Source organism: Telopea speciosissima, chromosome 4 (genome assembly GCF_018873765.1).
Source record: "Telopea speciosissima isolate NSW1024214 ecotype Mountain lineage chromosome 4, Tspe_v1, whole genome shotgun sequence".
NCBI lineage: Eukaryota > Viridiplantae > Streptophyta > Magnoliopsida > Proteales > Proteaceae > Telopea > Telopea speciosissima.
In genome coordinates, this window is record NC_057919.1 from 17,966,608 (window position 1) to 17,987,625 (window position 21,018).

The 21,018-nt window shown below is 39.4% G+C and overlaps 1 protein-coding gene across 5 annotated transcripts; it reads right to left on the reverse strand.

Moving 5' to 3' along the window:
- Positions 1-401: 401 nt before the first annotated feature.
- Positions 402-11,420, reverse strand: LOC122659757. Of its 5 annotated transcripts, none has more exons than XM_043854884.1 (8): positions 11,001-11,417; positions 10,403-10,455; positions 5,710-5,769; positions 5,522-5,599; positions 4,019-4,148; positions 3,760-3,812; positions 1,523-1,663; positions 402-576 (listed from the first exon to the last, which is right to left on the reverse strand). In XM_043854884.1, the coding sequence occupies exons 1-8, from the start codon at positions 11,296-11,298 to the stop codon at positions 427-429; spliced, it is 963 nt and encodes a 320-aa protein (XP_043710819.1). In that variant the 5' UTR covers positions 11,299-11,417; the 3' UTR covers positions 402-426. The 5 variants fall into 5 exon arrangements, with proteins under 5 accessions (XP_043710819.1, XP_043710818.1, XP_043710822.1 ...); XM_043854883.1 differs by having other exon boundaries at positions 1,475-1,663; positions 11,001-11,413; XM_043854887.1 differs by lacking the exon at positions 1,523-1,663 and having other exon boundaries at positions 11,001-11,419.
- Between the last annotated feature and the right edge of the window lie 9,598 nt (positions 11,421-21,018).

The following is a 21,018-nucleotide window of genomic DNA, read 5'->3' on the forward strand; positions in this document are numbered from 1 at the left end:
AGAAGTAAAACAAGGAAGAGGCTGTTACCGGATCTTTAGTCCTCCCAAAACCATTGATTTATCAATAAAGCGCCCGGTCCGAATGACCTGATCATCCACATTGTTCGAACCTTAACAGTCACCACTGGGCCAATGCAAGTGTTGTCTACTTAAAAGATAATGATCCTATATTTAAGCTCCCAACATTTTGAACCACATGGACTGCTGCTCAGATCAAACCGGCCATTGTTGATATAAGTACACCCAATATGTTTCCCTATCAAAAAAAAAAAAAAGGTTTAAGTTCTTTAGCATCACAGAGATTCACTTACTCCGCCCATGGATAGGGATAGCCACTACTTGTTGCAACCAGAGCCAATCTGAGCCAATTTGCTAGCATCTTTTTGAGCTGAATTACCAGCATTATGGCTGACAGTGGACCTTTTCTCATGCAACTGGTCCGCAAGGTCTCCATTGTTTCACGCTGGAGCTTAAATAGTCAGGGACGATAGCAGACCATGCATTCAAATCTGGCAAAGGTCCTGTAAGTGCAAGATAGTTTTCCCCATCTGCTTTTGCCATTCTCTTCCAGCTTAACTGCAACAATCAGATTACAGATCAGTAATCTTCCAATTTGAGCATCATCTTTAAACATCACAGGAGTCGTACCTGCAGGAAATTGAATTCTATACAAAGGATAACAAACATGAAAATGAAGGCCATTCCTACGTGTGCCAATCATACATCTCAACCAGCATGTTTGTAAGTAATTTAAATTTTGAATTGGGTTTAAACAAGTCAATTTTTTTATGAACAAAGTGATTTGATGGCACCCTTTATCTAATTAGCACTTCCCCGCCCCCCACCCCCCCCACACAAAAAAAAAAAAAAAAAAATTTGTTCTGCCATGTTCATCTGAGGTCCTACTTTGAAGTTTGAACAGAATTCCCCAATGAGTTTGCCAGAGGTGTAATGGAAGAAGACCATTAGTTTTGACCTTCCAATAGTTTTGAAGTCAAAATCTTTAAGGAAATTTTGAGAGGATTATCGACGTTTAAAATGAAAAGTAAGAGACATAATAAGTGCAAAATCAAAAATAGAAACATAACAAGAGAAAGAGAGGGTAAATATTAGTCAATTCAAAGTTTCCGTTTTTTTTTTTTAAGTATTAGCTGTCACTGATAGAGCATCACTATGCTGACATCTTATAAATTCAAAAGTAAGAAGCATCCCGCTTCAGCTGCATTCCTATTTCAAAGTGAAGGGAATCCGGGCCCCTGTATATTTACGTACAGGCATTCCAAATTGGTTCTCCAGGGTATTACCCTATCGACATAATATGAATCAACAGCTTCCACAAAATCATATATTTCACAAGATTGCAATATAATTACTCACAGTTAGACCCATAAATTAAGATTGCAATAGAAATGCATGTGCCCGGGGGGAGGGGGACTGCATACAGAAAACAGATATAAGGAAATAGTAGCAATACATTTCCAGGAAATGCTTTGCATAATGCCGTAATAGTGGAATTTTGTACCCATGCACCATCATTTGCAGAAAGCTCCGGAAAGGTTATTCCATCTCTGATGATGGATGTTTCAACATGATTTCCACCACAATTTACCATGATTCGACCATGAGGCATCAATCTACTACTCATTTCCAACCATGTTGACACCTGAAATACATAATTTGATACAAAAAATCTGCTAAGTGAGAAAAATAAAGATCTAAAGGCCCTGGTAAATAATAAGAAGCTGTCAATTAGGCTAACAGAAATACAACCATGGAATGTATGTCCTAGAAGCATACAAAACCTTCAAGAATTAAGATTTCATAGGGCAAGTGAGGAGGACTCACAGTCACACCAGATGCAGGGTCAATATGAACCTAGAAAACAAACAATAACTTATCCAATCAATGGTATGCAGTGGGCCTGGCAACGACTACAAAATCCTGCTTAGATTCCCTTAAAATTTATATCGAGGATAGAAGAAGATGGTGCTCGTATAACTTAAGAATCTAAAAGATCTACCATCTTCTATTTCACTGACAACTCAGAGAATTCTATTGAACGTACAAGAGAGATACACAGATGACCAAAGCACAAACCATACAGAACCAGAAGCATACTATAGAGAACCCACAGAATCCAGAATATATCCTTCTGTGATTTTTTACTTTTTGATACTCATTTATCTTTCTATGATAGCATGAACATGAGTCTTTTAAGTTCTGATCCAATAGAAGCCAAATAATATATTCGACTAATCTCCTCCCCTGACATGACAAAGCCCGATCTTGAATTTTCAAAAGCTCTGCAGTTCATAACTTTCCACAAGTCCTAGTAAATGGCTAAGGACAAAGATCCATAAGATTTGTCCTTTTGAATTCAGATCCCTACATGTTCTCCTGAATAGAATTCACATGCTAGAAGGGCAAACCCTGACATGGCCAAACAAATCACCTATAGAATTTTGTCCTTTTTGACAGTCCAAGAATTGGACCTTGCTTGGTATATTCTATTCCAATATCATGTCAAAATGATTGCTATAGCATGTATCAATTAGCTTATACATGGACTTCACAGAAAACACTCCATCCTTGGTCCCCAGACCGCACCTCCAATCAGGCTTAGTAGCATCAACATGGAAAGGTTGCAGCATGTCTGCAATATCCACAAAAGAGTGCAATTAAATTGCAAAGACTACAAAGCTTTGTCAATCATCAACTCATAACATTGCATTGTCATAGCAAAACTAAATCCAACCAAGCTCAAGAAGAAGTGGGCGAGCCTTGGCACAACAGTTAAGTTGCACTATTGCAACCTGTTGGTTGTGGGTTCAAAACTTAGAAACAGCCTCTTCTGCGAAGCAGGGGGTAAGGCCATGTACATTTGCTCCTCCCAGATCCTACAGTAACGGGAGCCTCGTGCACTGTGACGCTCTTTCTTTCTTTCTTTCTTTTTTTCTCTAAGCTCAACAAGAATGAGAACATATATGAAGATTACTGCTTACATTTTTCTCACATGAAAATTACTGTGCAGTCAAATATCAAAGCAATGTTTGTAAGAAACAAGGAATTTAGCAGCAGCCTGAAACATCCTCCTCCACACTTGCAGCTTATTAAGCCACCAAACATGGTCCCTGAGTGTCATTTTTCCTTTTCCTATCCAGTTAGAGATAATTGCCAATATTCCAGATACGTTACTCACCATTTTGCTTCCTCCATCTGCAGACTCAACAGCGTCCCACTGTCCCTTAAAATTTTAACATCCACGCTAGTTGGGACTTCAGTTTCACAGTATTGTTATAAAATTAACATTATCATGCTTTCAAAAATCTAGCAATCACTTCATGCTTGGTAGGAAAAGTGCTTTGCAAATGGCCAATTCAAATCTTTATCCAGCCAGGCCCTTCTTCTTTCAAGGTTTTTAAAGATATTTAATGACTTCGATTTTTTTTTGGGGGGTCTGTATTAGGAAGCAAATCTTAACAAAAAACTGAAAGCGAAACATGAGCAGCAAAATGACCAAACGAGAAAATCCAAGTGATGCGAAGAAGCATCATAAAGTTTGGTGAGATCAATATGAACCCTCCTTGCATAGACAACCATTCCAGTATTCCACAATGTTTGAACCCCTGGAATCTATATAACTCCCTGAAACCGTGGGGAAAAATAGTCACAAGGTATCTCAGTATTTCAGCTTCAAATATCGAAAGTTTAAAGCATGGAATCCAAGGCCTTGTTATTCTTTAACACTACTAGCTATACCTCTTGCAACTCTGGCAAAACTTTTCCATCAGAAAACAAGTCCACGATAATGCCTGAATCATTGATGAAATTCATCAATCAATAAGTGCCTTGGAAGCAAGTTGATTGAAAGGTATCTCCAAGAATATACAACACAACAAAGATGAGGCTTAAAAGAATAGATATACAGTAACTAGCTTGTTCTATATGAGTACAACCCTCAAATTCGCTATTCCAAAAACATGCAAACTAGTGCATTGCTAGAGTTCAGAGCCCTTACCAGAAAATCCACCATCAACAGTGGCTGAAGAAGAAAGCGCATCACCAACATGAACATGAAGAACACCACCAACCTCAGTACATTTCTCTAGATCAGACAGCCCAAAATATTCTCTAGCTTTATCAATCAGCTGTGTAGTAGTATGATGAAATCAATTCATAGTAAGCATGAAGCCCTTAGACAGGATGACATGCAAGAGTATTTAATCTAGAAAACTTACAACCATGATTCTCATATTAAATGCACCTCAGGAGCATACACTTCATTCCTCTTAATTTCTTATCCAAGAAAAAGAAGAAAAAACATGTACTCTTAGTTTCTTTTTTTTTTTGGATGAATAAAAAATTCATTACCAAAGGAAAGACAAGGGGGGAGCGGGGTGAAGAGAACAAACAATACCACAAAAATTACACAGCCCTGCTTTTACAACAGAAAAAAGCAACATGAGAAACACAATTTGGCAATAGTGAAATTATGTAAAGAGTATTTAGGGCATAAAATTTGTTAAGGGAAATTATAGGAATGTGTAAATTAAGAAAAATACATTATGGACTAGGAGATTCTTACTTTTATTTAAGGATCAAGGGTGCTTTGGGCATAAATAATGACAAAAACCGTACAACATAATGAGAACTCTCGCTTTTATATAAGATTGGAATCCCGACTTTTCTCAACTGTCCCATATATTATGAGTTATGACCTGTTATATCAACTTATAAGCTTCCCTCCAAAACACCAAGTCTAACCCTTGTTTCCATGATTTCTTAGTTCTTTACTTCTTTATCTGCTTGAAAATTTTCAAATAAAGATTTAATCTCTTCTTTCCAACCCATTCTTTTCATCCAATAATAATGCTGTTGCAGATGAGTATTTATATTATCTGACACTCTGAACCCTAAAATTGCCAGTGTGACATAAAAAAAACTTCCATTCAAATACAATGGTCTCATCCAATGTTCTTGGAGATAGTAATACTTCTTCACTGAAGCGAGATTAGTAGCCCACAATAGGAACATTTCCACTTATTTCAAGGTGAGCAGACACCTTTCAATTGCAGGGGAGGGGCCATGTAATCACGTAACTGCCTATCATGTTTTCTTGGTTTTTTTAGGCTGCCCCTGTTCTGTCAGTTTATTTATTCTTCTCTTTGTGCACTTAACTTTGGCAGCCAAAAAAAAGTTATCCATCCAAAAATAAATAAGTAATAACAGATTTATCTTAAGATAAATTGATAGGCTTCAACAAGATTTTCCACACTTGTTTATATCTGTTGTTTTAAGTTCTTTTCTATCTTTCTTCTTCCCCAAGAAAACATATTTTCAAATGCCAATTGAGTAGTCACACATAGCATTCGTGGATTAGGACACTACATCCCTTCAGCAAGACCAGTTAATGTAACTGAGTGATATGGAGATCCAAAAACTGAAAAAATAAATAAATAACTTTCCAAACATAAAATAAGAAGCAGAAATCTAATTCAAAAATACAAGCAGTTTTTCTTACAATCCTATCAATCTCCCAGCCTTCAAGCTTCAATGAAGGCCATAGATCCAGCATCAAATGAGCTACAGTTCCGCCACCCTAAACATCCATAAATTACACACTAACTTATTTCTTCATTGCCATAATTTAAGAAAACATCAAAAGTCCAAGTAGCAAGGAGATCACAAAATAGTGAGAATGTCAGTTACCAAACCTAAGATCCCAATGGGGCCTTGTGGAACAATAGCCGGCAAACTCGCAAACTCATCCTGAGACATACAAGGCCATAAAATAAGGTAATGGATTTTAATTTGCAGCACTCTCAACTATAAATAATATATATACTAAGAAACAGAATAAGCAGAGATAGTTCACACATTGTTGCTTCAAATCAATAAGTAAAACAACTCCCTTTTTGGACGTTTTGACATAAAGGTAAATAGTTATTCTCCGTATTGAATGTTGTTTACAACTCCCTTGAAGTTAAAAAATCAAACCAGATGTCTGACCGTTTTGGCATGGCAGTTGGTGGTCCGACAGTCGGAACAGTCTGCTTTGAATAATGTAACGTATGTCTTATAGTTAGATACATATGTCTTACAGTTAGATAAAACATAAAACATCAATCTGTGAATAATTAAGTTCATGGAGTGCTTGCTGCAATGGGTGTGGCTTTGCCCCAAATTTCAGTGGTCACTATTTTAATCCCCCTGTCTGCATGCATTTTCTGCCCACTTGCCCCCGGGGTCTACCAGTCAGAGTGTCAGACCATGCAGTCCAAACAATCTAAACCATTGTTTGGACCAGACAGTATGTTCACTAATCAACAGTTTGTAGGGGACGTTGGGTCATGAGGGTGGTATGGATCATCAACTCTTAGCAATCAACAGTAGGAACAGAAACCAAGCAGTCTAAGAGTCCATGGAAACACTGATTTAGAAAAGAAGCATCTAAGATTAACAGGGGAAATAACTGGCTAAAAGAGAGGTGGAAAATAATTGGCTGAGAGAGAGGTAAGACTAATATGATAAATTGAAGTAACCAAAGAACCTGGCATCTTTATATTGACAAAGAATCAGATAAGGGACAAGCAACTGATGAGACATAAAATTCACAAAACCTAAATGTACCAGTTAAACACTTTGTAAGAAATAACAGTTCTATTTACTTCTTTCTCTTCTCTCCCCCATTATTCTGATAAAAAAATTTCCAATCTTGCTTTCTATGTTCTTCTTCTTCAGGAAGTAGAATCCCCAAGCCTAAAAGACCAGAAATCCCAACACCCCCCCCCCTCCCCCAAAAAAAAATAAGGAACACAAATCAATGTGCAGAAATTAAAGGTCATATCCCTCCCCAAAACAATTCTTGCCCTAGCGACGCCACCTCTAGTAAGTCTATCAGCTAAGAAATTTGCCCAGATCAGCCTCCAATGAAATGAGGTGGAGATGGGGGGATACTAAAATACGAATGTGACGCACAATGCGAGATAATCTCCATAAACAAACACCAGCATCTCTGAATCACTTTACCAAATAGCTGAGTCACGTCCTTGCTTTCCATAATCTTGCTACTATAGTTCTCACAGACGTTAACAGACCTGCTTCTTCCTATTTACCTTCTTAATTCTGAAGTCAGATCTGAATTGCCAATTCTGACATTTATCTCTAATATTTTGCTAAAAAGTGGTTATAGTAACAGGCAAAATTGAATCTCTGCCCATTTTTTTCCAATTCCTAAGCTTTTGGATTGATCAGTAGGACATATTGCAGCAGGGTTTAAATGTTCGATTAGAGTCTCTGATCCTTACCCACATCACACTGGAGGAAAGACAAAGAACCCTCAATAGCAACCAGCTATAACACCCAATAAAAGATCCAAACAAACCCATCTCTTTTTGTGAGAGACTAATCCAGGTTGCCACATATTTCTTCTAATTCATCTTCAAACCCATGATTTTCTGAAAATATGTCAAAGGAACCCTAAGGTTTCCAATCCTGTCCGCATTCAGAATGGAAAAAATGATAATATCATCAGTAGATTGGTGATGCTAAATTTCAAATGATTCGTGGCCAACTTTCTTACAACTGACCGGCCCCCTCTCAGTAGCTCTAAAGAAGAGCCTGCTAAATCACCTCTATAAATTAGAAACCCTGACTAAGTTTCCTTAATATATACATAATACATACATGCTGCATAGATAAACTCCCTGATAGGACTTTGACAATCATTTTACAAATGCTCATCAACAAACTGATTGGCCGATAATCCTTAGGGTAAGAAGCTCCGTTTATTTAAAGAACCGATGCAATGGAAGTAGATCAGCAGTCCATACTTTTCCTCCAAAACCATTCAACTAGTAAATCATTATTTTTTTTACGATTAATTGAAGAATTGTTATAGAAAAATAATAAAAAAAAAATACAAAAGGGGGAAAGGAATTCTAAGGAAAGATCACAAAGCCAGTTTAGAAGCCTAAAATTACTAGAAGTGAATTGGAATAAGTTCTTCTCATGATCCTCCCATCTGAACTCCCACAAACTGGTGATTATAACACACTCACATTAATGCAAATAATTTAGAATGAACCTAACAGGGACTTCAAGGTGTCTACTGCACCCCTTCGTAGGAGTGCCTCGAGCCTGTGTTCGAGTACCAGGCACTACAGCGCTGAAGTAACCCATGACATACTCCCAAGAAAAACTTGAACGACCTTCAACAAAAGGGTACCTGTACCCGAAACCGACACAGGTGGTTAGGTAGAGAATAACTAGGGGCGCAAGGCAACTCTCTCTGGGGAACTTGGCAAAATAGCCCCGTAACTTTGGGAGAAGGGGTGCCTCCTCACAAAGTGGGTCGCAGTGACCAGGCCCAGGCGACTGTTTGCTAAAAACACAAGTCTCTGCTAAGTCATAAGACCACGTATGGGACCTAACGCCTGCCCAGTGTCGGAAGGTCAAGGAAGTTGGTGACCTGATGACACCCCAACCAGCCTACATGCAGAGACTCACCAATATTACAAGAGTCCCAATATAACAAGCTAGGTAACACAATTGTAGACACCTAGCTTGTAATATCTCTCTTACAGAATACTGCTCTTCTTGGAAGTTAAAAAAGGAAAGGAATGGGTTTCTCTCTACACCTATCCATCAAAAGTGGGGACAGTTTGGGGTTGGGTTTTTTTTATTTTTTATTTTTTGGGGGGAGGGGGGAGGGGAAGTGTCATCTTTGAGTAGTCCTAAATTGAAGTTCTGAAATCTTGACAATAAGATTACTATGGGAAGAATTTACCGTATTATGAAATATGGTGCTGTTGCGGACCAGGTAATATATCATAATCACATAAGATCTAAAGGCTCCCCTTCACATGGGACTATATGGATCGAACAACATCCCTCCAAATGGCGGAAATATGAGATATCATCTGGTTAAGAAATTTAGGTGTCTCACTTTGAAAAACATTTCAAAATACATATTGCAACGTCTGAGTATCAGCTGCATTGTTCTTAACTTCAAGATTCAAAGCATTCTTTAGGTGGGCAATTATCAGTTCTCACAACATCTTTACAAATTGGGGAGAACCTTATAAAAATGCTTCAATGGGAAGGGGATCTGAAAGGCATGAGACAATCAATAAATTTTTCTCAGCCTGTTGAACAAAAACATGAAAGTAAACACAAAGAATAAATCAAAATATATCAAACTAATATATAGTATATGCTACAAACAACCACTAGCTCGATTGATTGGAGGCATTTCCAGTTCAGTGCATGCCCCCCCCCCCCCCCCAAGAGGTCAAGGGATCGACTCTCCTGGATTGCATTTGTGCCATAAAAAGGCACCCCTTGCCCCCCCCCCCCCCTTCTCCTCTGCCCTCCCCTCAGTAGTTGTAGGATTCTGTTGGCTTGTCTTAGCCTTCCCTTCTAGCTTCGATTAGATTAGGACTAACAAAAAAAAAATCTATATATATATAGTATATGCTTCCCTCACCAACAACCCCCCCCCCCAAAAAGAGAGAGAGAGAGAGATGCAAGGATTTCCCAATATGAAACAAAGTGTCCCCTTGATAAATTGAGAAAGCCAGCAACGATTTTGGTTACACAAGTAGTGAAGTCCCAAGTCAGCAAATATATCAGGCCAACAAACATAGGAATTTCAATAAGATGAATTCTAAGAAAGAATTCTCCAATCTCCATGACTAAATCTAGTGGTGTCAATTTGGGGAGTTCACTCTTATTGGTAATGAAAGTATGCCGTCATGGCAACTAGGTGACCCAAGGCATTGGAGGGGCACCTAGGCGCACAGTATATAATATATCATTGATAATTTTATATAATCATGTTTATATGTAACATAGAAACCATATCAATGGCTCAATGCAATATGATATAATTATGCTAGTAATGACCTAATATAAGAAAGCCAACATATAATAAACAAAGCATAGGATATAATATAAGCATATTCATATATTAAAAAAAAAAACATAAATCAACATAGACTCATGAAATGTCAACAAGGAGTGATGTCGCCTTGGACCCAAGAAAGAGCCTAGACGTCTAGGCGAGACCTAGGCAATGCCTTGACAACTATTAATGAAAGGCTTTACCAGAAGAAGTCCACAGCCTCGGGGTGTTCCCTGTAATCGGCAATGTCAAAGAATAGTAGGGCTATGTTACATGTATGTATCTGCTGGTGTCCTGGTCCAACACAACCAATAGTGTCGGATTATGTCCATGTTGGACTCAACAAATCCCAAAAACATGACCAAGGACCGCCGAGGGGGTGATCTACTTAACATAGTAGCAGGGGTTATAGCAGCAGTGGTCATACTTACGTGACATGTATTTGGATGAAGAACAAAAAAAAAAAAAACCAAATGGAAAAGAAGCAGCTTTACTTACCCAATATGCACCTGTCCATTTTTCTCCCCTATTAGACATGCTATGAATGTTCTCTGCAACAGAGTACGATCAAGTTAGGCTGAGACTTCAGTGAAATAAAAGCAGGCATGCCCAGACTAAATAATGGAAGTTAATAATTTTTACACAAGTTCTAAGAAGGGAATTTCAGCACTCAGGGAAAATTCAAGTCCCACGACCTAAACTAGTCTCAATTAGGACAGATGAACGCCGCCTGGTTTCTGGTTTCAGACAACCAAGGTGTTTGCGAGAGAAACAGCTTCCGATATCTCATCCAAACATTGTGACTTGTTTGTAGGCGTCAAAGTGAAATTGGAGAACCAGAGCCCTCAACAATAATTGTAATGTACATTATGACTTCTAAATTCTAAATTGCTGTGAGCGTCAAAAAACGAAAACTCAAGATATCTCAACCATTCCCTAGTAACGCGCAATGGAAATCAGCAGTTTTGACTCCAACGTAGACGTAGCGAACGAGATGAATTATAGAAGGAAATAAAATGCAAACAATACGGTTAACTAAAAAAGGAGCAGCAAGTGTAGTGTTGAAGTGGAGAAGAAAGGGAAAGATTGAACTGACGAGTAGAATCAAGAAGCAATATCCTGGATTTGGGTGTATCCACAATTACTATTTCGTTGTAGTCACTTCTCACAGCCGTCAACACTCGAAACTCCTGACCCTCCAAGTTTTCGTCCTCCGTACTTGCATCCTGTCCATGAAGAACCCTCGCTTTTAATTGTCGAACCAGAAAGAGGGACGATGGTTTCAGGTGTTTGCTTTTCCTGCATGCAGCTGCAACCGGGAAGTCTACTGCAGTAGAAGAAGAAGAAGAAGAAGAAAGTGGAAAGAATGGGTTCAGTAAAGGCAGGGAGAGCATCTCAGCAACCTTATTATCCTGTTAGGGAGTTTATTTGAGTAACAGATGAGGTGATAACAACTGAAACTCCGTGCAAAGTCCCTGGCCGAGGGTGAGTTTACGGTTAGGTAAGCGATGAAGCCTACAAGTACAAGGGACTTACCTTCTTTGGTAAAAGATGCCTTGGGAGTTGAGACATTTGAAAAACTAGAAGAGATCGCTGACCGGGCCTGTAGAGCCTGCTAGCGCGGAAGCATGGCCCTGAGCAGGATTTCCGCCTTTCTATGGGAGTTAACGCGATACTCTGAAACGTTTTTGTGTCTAGGTGTAGGAGCCACGAGGGCTACGTGACTAGGTAGTGTTCTTTCCCCCTTTGAAAAAATAATAGTTTTTTTTAGATCAAGTTTCCCTCCACCCAAGAGAGAACGGGAATGGATAGAGAGGGCATTTTGGAACATACCAAAACCCTAGTAGGGGTTTGTGAACCTAGGATGGTGGGTGAACCATCCTTTATGGGTGGAGAAAAACTGTCCTTTTTTTATAATAATAATTCGTTGAGAGATGGGCACACCATTCATGTGTAGTAATCTAGTGATTGGCACCAAGGGGGGTTGCAAGATGGGGGTATCATGTAGGAGGGGTAAGGGGGTCATTTCAAAAGGGAGAAGAGGGAGATAGGCACGGTGGATGCTAGCTTACGGTAGACCGTTGGTGTGCCCAACCTTTTTCCCTTTTCTATAAAATAATAATCCACTATTTACTATCTAGGAAAAGGTTGGGCATGTGGGCTGCTCAACATGCGTCTATCTCTCTCCCCAACCCCCAGAAAAGACCCCTTGTCCCTCTCATGCCTACCGCCCCATTGTTCCAGCTGCCTGCATGCAAGTAAGTGGGACGGCGTGCCCATCCTTTGCCGTTTCTATTGATTGCCAAGAATAATTGTATGACTTACCAAAATACTAAGGTTGTATTTAGTATCTTTCATTAAAAAAAAAAAAAAAAGTTGTATTTAGTATGCATTCTAGGAATAGATTCTGGGTTTAGAATGCAATCTGAAGCAAGAAAACAAAGAAGAACCAGGTTTCATAATGCATTCTAGAGCCAAAATCTATTCCGAGAATGTATACCAAACACAACCTAAATTAAAGTGAGTTTACCTCATTTAGCCCCCCCCCCCCTCCTCAAGGTCTAAAGCAACACCTTTTCTGTGCTGCACATGCTTTGATCCTCTAGGGTATATGGAAGCAGAGGAATGCTATTGTCTGATAGAAATTATGCCACTTCTTGTAAACATGTTTTCTACGATTATCTACCCATGTAATATTTCAGGTCATAAGGATTTTCCAAGGTGGAGTTATAAAACTTCATGAAATGATAGAGAAGTCGACGACATTGGACAGTTATTTAACAGTTAAATTACTAAGTTTCAATACATGATCTCTACTATGTCATCAAAACATATGATGCTCTATAACCAATGGAAGGAATGGTAAAATCTGGAAGTACAGCTCTTCCAGAAATTGTAAGATCTTCAGCAAAAGAAATGATTAATCCACATCTAAGGTTCTAATCACTCTGTGACCACCTATCCAGAAAGATGAACTCTCCGTGTGACCTAAATTTAAAAAAAAAGAAAGAAAAGAACTCAACATTTTAGCATGAATGGTACAGGATGGTGGCCATAAGAAGCAGATGACAATAATTCCACTGCTCCACGAACCATATGTACATCAGCTTAATTCTAGGACAAAAAATGAATAAAATATTTTTCAAAGAAAAAAAATGAAAATTTGATGTAATTAGAGTACAGTTGCCAGTGACATATTATCCAAATATTTGTTGAATGACAACCTCAGCATTTCCTTTGTATTGCGCTAGAAGACTTATGGCATCAGCCCTCGGCAAAGCAAGAAATTCCTGCAACCACCCAGAGGAGGAACAAGATACCAGAAGGATTAAATTCATTTTTACCAAAGCAAAGGCCTGAAATAATCAGGAGAAAAGCTCCAATTTCTTGATAGTGCAATTTCTGGAAACAAACGCACTTATCAATACTCTGATAAGTTTGCTGCTAATTCAGAATAATAGACAAAATTTGATAGATCTGATCTACAATTACAGAATAGAACTACTAATCTACTATTGAAAGCAGAGAAGAAACTAGACATTTCAGTTGAGAACAGTTCAAGTGAAAAGAAGCAGAGCAGAGACTATAAAGAATAAGCGAAAATAGAGAGCTGACAGGGAGGAAAAGACGAAGAGAAAACAGAGTTGAATGATAGGACTTAAGAGGGCAACAATTGGACTAATTCTTAAATTTTAGGACTCTATGAAAGACTTTGATATGACTCATCTAGACTAACTACAGACAAGTCTAAGTAACATTCTGAGATTAACTAAAAAATGACCCCTCCACATAGAGAGAGTTTTGTCTGGAAACACTTCTTACAACTCTCCCTTATCCAGCAGCCTAATCGATTTACAAAACTGCTGGCCCCATAAATAACTACTTAGGGCATATTTGGCTAGGCTTCTTGCACCCTGCTTCAGGCAAAGAAGCACAAGCCCAGGACCCCAGCCCAGAACCAGGGGGAGGGGGTCCTGGGTTTCTAAGCTTTTGGTAGAAAAGATTGCATTTCTGGACTTCTCATTGATCCGCATTTTCAAACTGGATTAATTGAGTCGAAACCGAAATTTTGGCAGAAGTATTGGAATTTTGGTCGAAACCTTGCATTCTTACTAAGTCGCACCAAGTTTCATTTCGACCTTCGTAGAAACTGAAATATTTTGCGAAATCTCGGTGGTTTCGACCAAGACTTCGAGCTATGATTTTCATCTTATTTAAAACTTCCTTTACTTCATACACCCTAATTTTTCCTATATCTAAGACCTTTGATTTCTTGATGGTTATTACAACCTTCTAAAACACTATTACTTGTATTTCCACCTAATACCTAATATTTACACCTCACATTTTGGCCTATGACAAGTAATTAACACATAAAAATATCAATCATGCCAATATCATATTAAAATAACCACCGTTAGATAGGAACAGATTTGATAAATACTGATAACTCTCGGATGGAGTATTAGAACGGAATGATCCATTAGATAATGAACAGTAAACTATTGGCTCTAAGCCATCTATGACGATTAATCAACAATTCGAAGTGTTTTTCTTGTGTATTCTTGATGAACCAGCGTTTATATATAGATGAAGGAGGATTTGTTTGGGAAGTAAGAAGCCACTTTCAAAACATAAAGATGGATACTTTATATAATTTCTCCAGGAAGGATGAAGTGGAGAGGTGCATCCAGAGGGTTGTGTGATCGACATATCCTTTTAAAGCTTAAAGAAAAATTTTATAAGATTGTCATACGACCGGCTATGATATATGGTGCGGAATGATAGGGCAGTTAAGAAGCTTCATTTAGATAAACTAAGTGTAGCAAAGATGATGATGTTGAGATGAATGTGTGGCCAAACTAGGAAGGATAAAGTAAGGAACATAGTTATCAAGGCGTCGCCATGGCGTCCAAACTCCTTGGTCGCCTTGGACGCCTTGGGTACCATGATGGGCGCCTTGCCGCCATGGCGGTGTCGCGTTGTTTTTTTACCCTCTAAAACACCATGGTCGCTTTCCCGCCTTGATAACTATGGTAAGGAATGACCATATTAGAGCTGGATTGGGAGTAGCTCCGATTTATGATAAGCTTTGAGAGAGTCATTTGAGGTAGCATGACCATGTGCAACAAAGGCCTAGGGATGCCCTAGTACGGAGTGATTTGATTCAAATTAAGGGTACTATAAGAGCCAGGAGTAGGCCTTAAATAACCACAAGAGAAGTGGTGAGGAAAAACACGTTTAGTTTAGGCCTCGTATCATGTATGACTTCGAAATTTCGAATAGAACTGATTGGAGAGCAAGGATCCATGTGGCAGAACCATTTAGTTGAGATAAGGCTATGTTGTTGTTGTTGTATTTCTAATGCGTAAAAATAGGTCCAAATATGGGTTGTTAGGGAGCACAAATTTTTTTTTTGACTTTCCAAAATGTTGGTTGGTGTCGTGGGTCCCTTGTCTAGAGTGAAAGTAAGATATCGATTTGGTTAGTTTGGGCTAGTTTTATGTTAAGAGTCCCAACCCAATATGGCTAGTTTAAGAGGTTTTTGTTTTGTTTTTCTTTTCTCCCTTCCCCTTTTTAAGATTAGAAGTATTTTTTTTTTAAAAAAAAAATCCTAGTTCTTGATGTATTTATTAATTAATTTATTTATTTCAATATATAAATAAGCAATTTATAAGGATGTTGAGATGGATGAGTGATAAAGCTAGAAAAGATAAAATAAGGAATGAACAAATTAGAACTAATTTAAGAATAGCTCCAATACATGATAAGTTGCGAGAAAGTCATTTGAGGTGGCATGGAAGTGCGACGAAAGCCTTTGAATGCTCCAGTACAAAAGGGTGATCTGAGTCAAATTGAATGAACTAAACTAAAAGAACCATGGGTAAGCCTAAAATAACTGTAGGAGAAGTGGTGATAGCCGACCGTGCTAAGGCTGAGCTGAGTTATATAAATAAGAAATGCAATCCTCTCTCTCACTCTCTCTCTCCCTTCCATCAAAGTCCTCGTTCCTACCCTATACCATTGATATTATCTCTGATTCTCTTCTCCTTATTTTTCTCTCTTGTTGACTTCTTTCTGTTTATCCAGTTTTCGTAAATTGATTTCAACAGCTAATGATACCTTGTTTCTTTCTCCTTAATTGAATAATTCATATTGTTTGTTAATTTATTTACTAGCCCGACCTAAAATTATCTAAAAATTCACACAGTATATTCTACTATCACTTTCCTTTCAAATCTGACCATGAGAATTTAGATCATATCATAGTTATGAAACCGGCAAGGCGACCAAGGCGTTGGAGAGAGTCCAAATTCAAGGCGACACCAATAAGGCAGACCAAGGCGCCAATGGCGGCCAAGGAGCCTGGACGCCTAGGCGATGCCTTGATAACTATGAATCATATTACTTAAATGGGCCCATTACCCATGGGTGGTCTTCTTTTGGATATTGCCTCTGCATCAAAACCAACCCCCAACTTTGATAATTAAACAAATCTTTTATCAAGAGATCCATGAGAGTGGCATCACACTCCATCTTACCCTCGAAATTGCCCAATTCCACATTGATTTTGCCTCCCAAAATCTAATTCTCTTCCCAAATCGACCTTGAAACTTGAACTGACCACAGAGTTACCATGAAACTTTGCACACGCTAACAAACAACACCCCCCCCCCCCCTTTGCGGGGAGAAAAAAGTGTCAAAAGGTCTCCCTAGAACTTCCATATCCTCTCAGCAGCAAATGCTGGCACCTTGACTAAATTATTTGGATTTTAATAACAAAAAAGTTTTCTAAACTTGAGGCCATATAAGCTATGAAGTGAGTGAGAAAAAAAACAAATAAAAGAGGAAGCAGATCTTCCGTTGTTAGATGAAGTATTTCTCTAATTTTTGTTTGAAATTTGATACGTTATAAGGCATGTATTTCAAATCGACAAGCTCCACCCTTTATAATTGTCGCACGTCTGAATAATCCATTCCTTCATTTGCTATCCCATCAGAACCATGTCTAATACGTTTCCACTATAAAAATCCAGGATAAAAAAAAAAAGGGTATTGGCCTTTAAATAGGTTGCATAGTTTGCTTCTGGATTTCGGGGTCATGGATGTGAAACATAGCTGGTCATAAGTTAAATAGCTTTAGACTATAGCAATGGAGCGACTCGAATTAACAAATTTATCTCTCAAGATAATGATATTTGGATTTCACCCAAAAAAAAAAAAAAGCAGAAGGATTTTAGGAAATTTCTGTGGAGATTTAGATTTCGGTGGAAAGACTGCAGTGCTTTGGTCTCATCATCGGATTTGGAGTACATATATAACCCATATACGATATACCACGCAGCCCACCAGACAACCCACCAAACAACATGTGTGACATGGTCAACAACTGCCTCATTTGTTTAGAGTCGGAGTTTGTCTACATTCCACCATTTAAACTGTCAATTAAATCCCTTCATATGTAATCAGATGCAGACTATGTCGTTCATAGACACAAGCAACTATAACCTGGGAGGAACCTTTGGTTTTACACCATTAGTAGAATAAGAGAATGTACACTACATACTACATAGAAAATGCTGCACACAAATATAAGCCATACATGATACAACTCCATTACAACCCATGCATCCAGCAACCATCTTCTCAAGTCTAATGTACAGAGACTACAGCATAGTTAGAAGGAAATGCAGAGCCAACCAATGAGAATGTTTCAATTGGATGATCCAAAATTTTCATTCTAGGAATAAAAATGAGATTAGACTAATGAATGCAACATCAGCATAGGCAGAATCATACAAAATGTGAATAAGCCTGGCTCTTGAGTACATTACATAGCCAACATCCACTTATTACAACAGCAACACATTGGAATAAAATAAAATGTCTAGCCACACATTTTTCTTCCTTGCAATGTAAATTTGTCAACATTGAGTTTCACTAAGCTGATGCACCAAGATCATTGATGAAACCCAAGAAATCATCCTTTATCATACACATGCAGAAGTGCAAATTGAGTGGGGGGAAATTTGGATGAGAATTGAGAACCATAGAATGGAACTTAATATATACGAGTTTAAGCAAAAAAAAGAACCAGAAGTATTCAAGGAGCGCAAATGCTAAAAAATGCAACAGTTCCTTTCAATGACCAAGTCACTGTATTCGAAAATTATATAACAAGAACAACAACTCAGTCTTATCCCAACTAAATGAGGTCGGCTACATGGATCCTTGTAAAGTCAATAAAATAAAAATAATAGTCAAAAGACGAGAGCACAACAACATCAACAGAACTCAGGGAAAACCCACCTAAATGGGGTCGGCAACATGGATCATTGCCCTCCAATCAGCTCTATTTGAGGCCACACTTGAGGCATGGCCCAAACTATGCATGTCTATCCTCAGTACTTCTAGGGTCATTTTAGGCCTGCCCCTAGCTCTTTTAGATTCGTCAATCTGAATCAAATTACTCCTCCGTACGACTGCATCCCAAGGCCTCTGTTGAACATGACCATGCCACCTCAAACCCAACTCTCGTAGCTACTCAAGTATGGGGGCTACTCCCAACTCAGCTTTAATATGTCAAATAGTATGTCTGGGATTCATGTTGCTTCATCCATATTCTATAGTTGACATATTGATGCGAACCCAGGTCGAGTTAACCCTTATTGGGCCGCTTATGGGCCCACCCAAACAATTAAAACCAAGTACTACAGCAATAATGACAGTTTGGTAAATAACCAGAAAGTTTAAGGAGTTTCTTGGTTACCAGGACACAAAGGGGATTAGCATTTATCCTATGCAGGTAGGATTGAGTGTATCAAATCTGTTCTTCAATCCTGCTACATCTATTCGTGTGGCATCTATGGGCTTCCTAAGTCTACCATTAAAGCAATGGAATACCTCTTTTGTGCCTTCCTCTGGAAAGGGAAAGAAGCTTCTAAATTCCTCCACCCAATCAGCTGGAAGTCCATTTGCCTCCCTAAATCTGGAGGTCTTGGTCTCCGCTAGATCCGCGATTCCAATATTTTCAGCTCATTTGGAAAATCTCCACTAGGCATGATTCTATCTAGGTCAATTGAGTGTACTCCTACCTCCTCAAGAATGACTCCATTTGGACTGTCCCCCTTCACGCCAACTCCTCCTGAGTTTGGCGTAAAATCCTTCTCCTTCGCCCCCTCGCCCTCAGTGCAACTTCCTTTGTGATTGTCGACGGGTCCTCCATCTCCCTCTGGCTTGATCTCTAGCACCCCCTTGGAGTCCTTTACAACTTACTTGGAGCTCAGTTGGTTTACTCTTTAGGGATCCTCTTTATAATGTGGCATCAAAAAATGGTGCACCCCCTGAGTCTGATGGTTTGCTAGTGGTAGCCATGGGTGTCTGAACACCTTTGCAATCAGTCATGCCGGATCTATCTAACAGATCACCAATGTACCTGGACTGGGAGAGAAATAGCCCTTTGGGGTGTGATGTAGCTTCAATCCCCAAAAAGAAGTGCAATGGAACCAAATCTTTGATGGAGAATTCCGTTGCAAGAGAAGATAGCAAACGAGTGATCTGGGTTGGGTTGTTGCCAGTAAGCAAAATATCGTCTACATAAATGAGGACATATAACAAGGTGCCACCATGGTTGTAAATAAAAAGTGATGGGTCCGTTTTCGAGGCAATAAACCCAAACTGGAGGAGGAATTGGGTTAATCTCTGGAACCAAGCTCGGGGTGCTTGCTTGAGGCCATAGAGGGACCGGTGTAGGTGGCAAACATGGTGAGGATGGTTCGGATCTGTGAATCCAGGAGGCTGAATCATATAGAATTCCTCAGTCAGATGCTCGTGTAAGAAGGCATTGTGAACATCAAGTTGTCTTACTGGCATAGTTGTCACGGCGTCACGGCGATCCAAGTCGGTGGAGGGGTGTCACGTCGATATATCGACATGTCGCCCGCCATGGCGTTGCCATGGCAAGCATGTCGACCATGTTTTATTTTTTATTTTCTCTATTTTTAATGTGTTAATAGATGTATACTCAAGCCATGTTTTATTTTTTCTCTATTGTTTCTCAAGTTTTAAGAAGAAAATTCAGAAATCGAAGAGGGAAAGAAGACATGAAGAAGAAATCGAAGAGGGAAAGAAGAAATCGAAAGAAATTGAAGAGGGAAAGAAGAAATCGAAGAGGGAAGAAGAAATCGAAGACAGGAAGAAGAAATCGAAGAGGGAAAGAGAGACAAGAAGAAGAAATCAAAGAGGGACGCCACGGCGTAGGTCGCCATGCAACCCTCTCCAGCGCCAGGACGCCATGACCACTATGCTTACTGGCCAACTATGTGAAACAGCAAGAGAAAGGATCGTTCGAATAGTGGTGGGTTTGACTACAGGGCTGAAAGTGTCAGTATAGTCTATCCCATGCTGTTGGTGGAAGCCTTTGGCCACTAAACGGGCCTTGTAGCGCTCAAGGGTGCCATCGGCCTTGCGCTTGACCCTGTAAACCCACTTGCAGCCCACCAAGTTCATATTAGGCCGGGGTGGCACTAGAGACCATGTTCCATTGCGGACTAAGGCATTAAATTCCTCAGCCATCGCAGTCCGCCATTCAAGGATTTTATTGGCTTGGGAAAAGCAGGTCGGTTCAGGGGAGAAGGTGGATGGGGATGTGGAGGTGAGGGCATGGGCGTTGTTGGTTCTGGTTCGAAGCTTCATGTGGTGCACACGTCTGATCGGTGGAGGTGGAGGTGGTGAGGCTGGTGCATTAGGGGAACCAGTTGGAGGAGAGTCATAAAAGTCTTGAAGTGGTCGGGTGCGTGGTGTGGGTGAGGTAGGGGTCGGATTTAGAGGGAGGGATTGAGGAGTAGACATTTGGGGTGATGGGGATGGGGAGTGTTGAATGGGTTGTGGCGGGGAGGGATTGGGAGAGAGTTGTGGGGTTGGAGATGTGGGTGGTGAGGTCATAGATATATGTCTCAAGTGTCAACTCTTAACTGTTGAGCTGTTCTAACTAACCTATAAAATATATCTATCTCATGAGCTGGCCGATTTCTCCTCTAGATTTTCTGAGGTTTTTTTCCCCCCTTTTATGCGTGGGAGTGCTTTTCCTCCTTTTTTTTTTCTCCTATTTTTAC

Coding starts and splice junctions, on each gene's coding strand:
- LOC122659757 (XM_043854883.1), bottom strand. CDS start 11,298: ATGCTCTCCCTGCCTTTACTGAACCCATTCTTTCCACTTTCTTCTTCT. Junction 5,770..10,402: donor AATGGACAGGTGCATATTGG/GTAAGTAAAGCT, acceptor TGTATGTCTCAG/GATGAGTTTGCGAGTTTGCC. Junction 4,149..5,521: donor GCTGGGAGATTGATAGGATT/GTAAGAAAAACT, acceptor ACTACTACACAG/CTGATTGATAAAGCTAGAGA.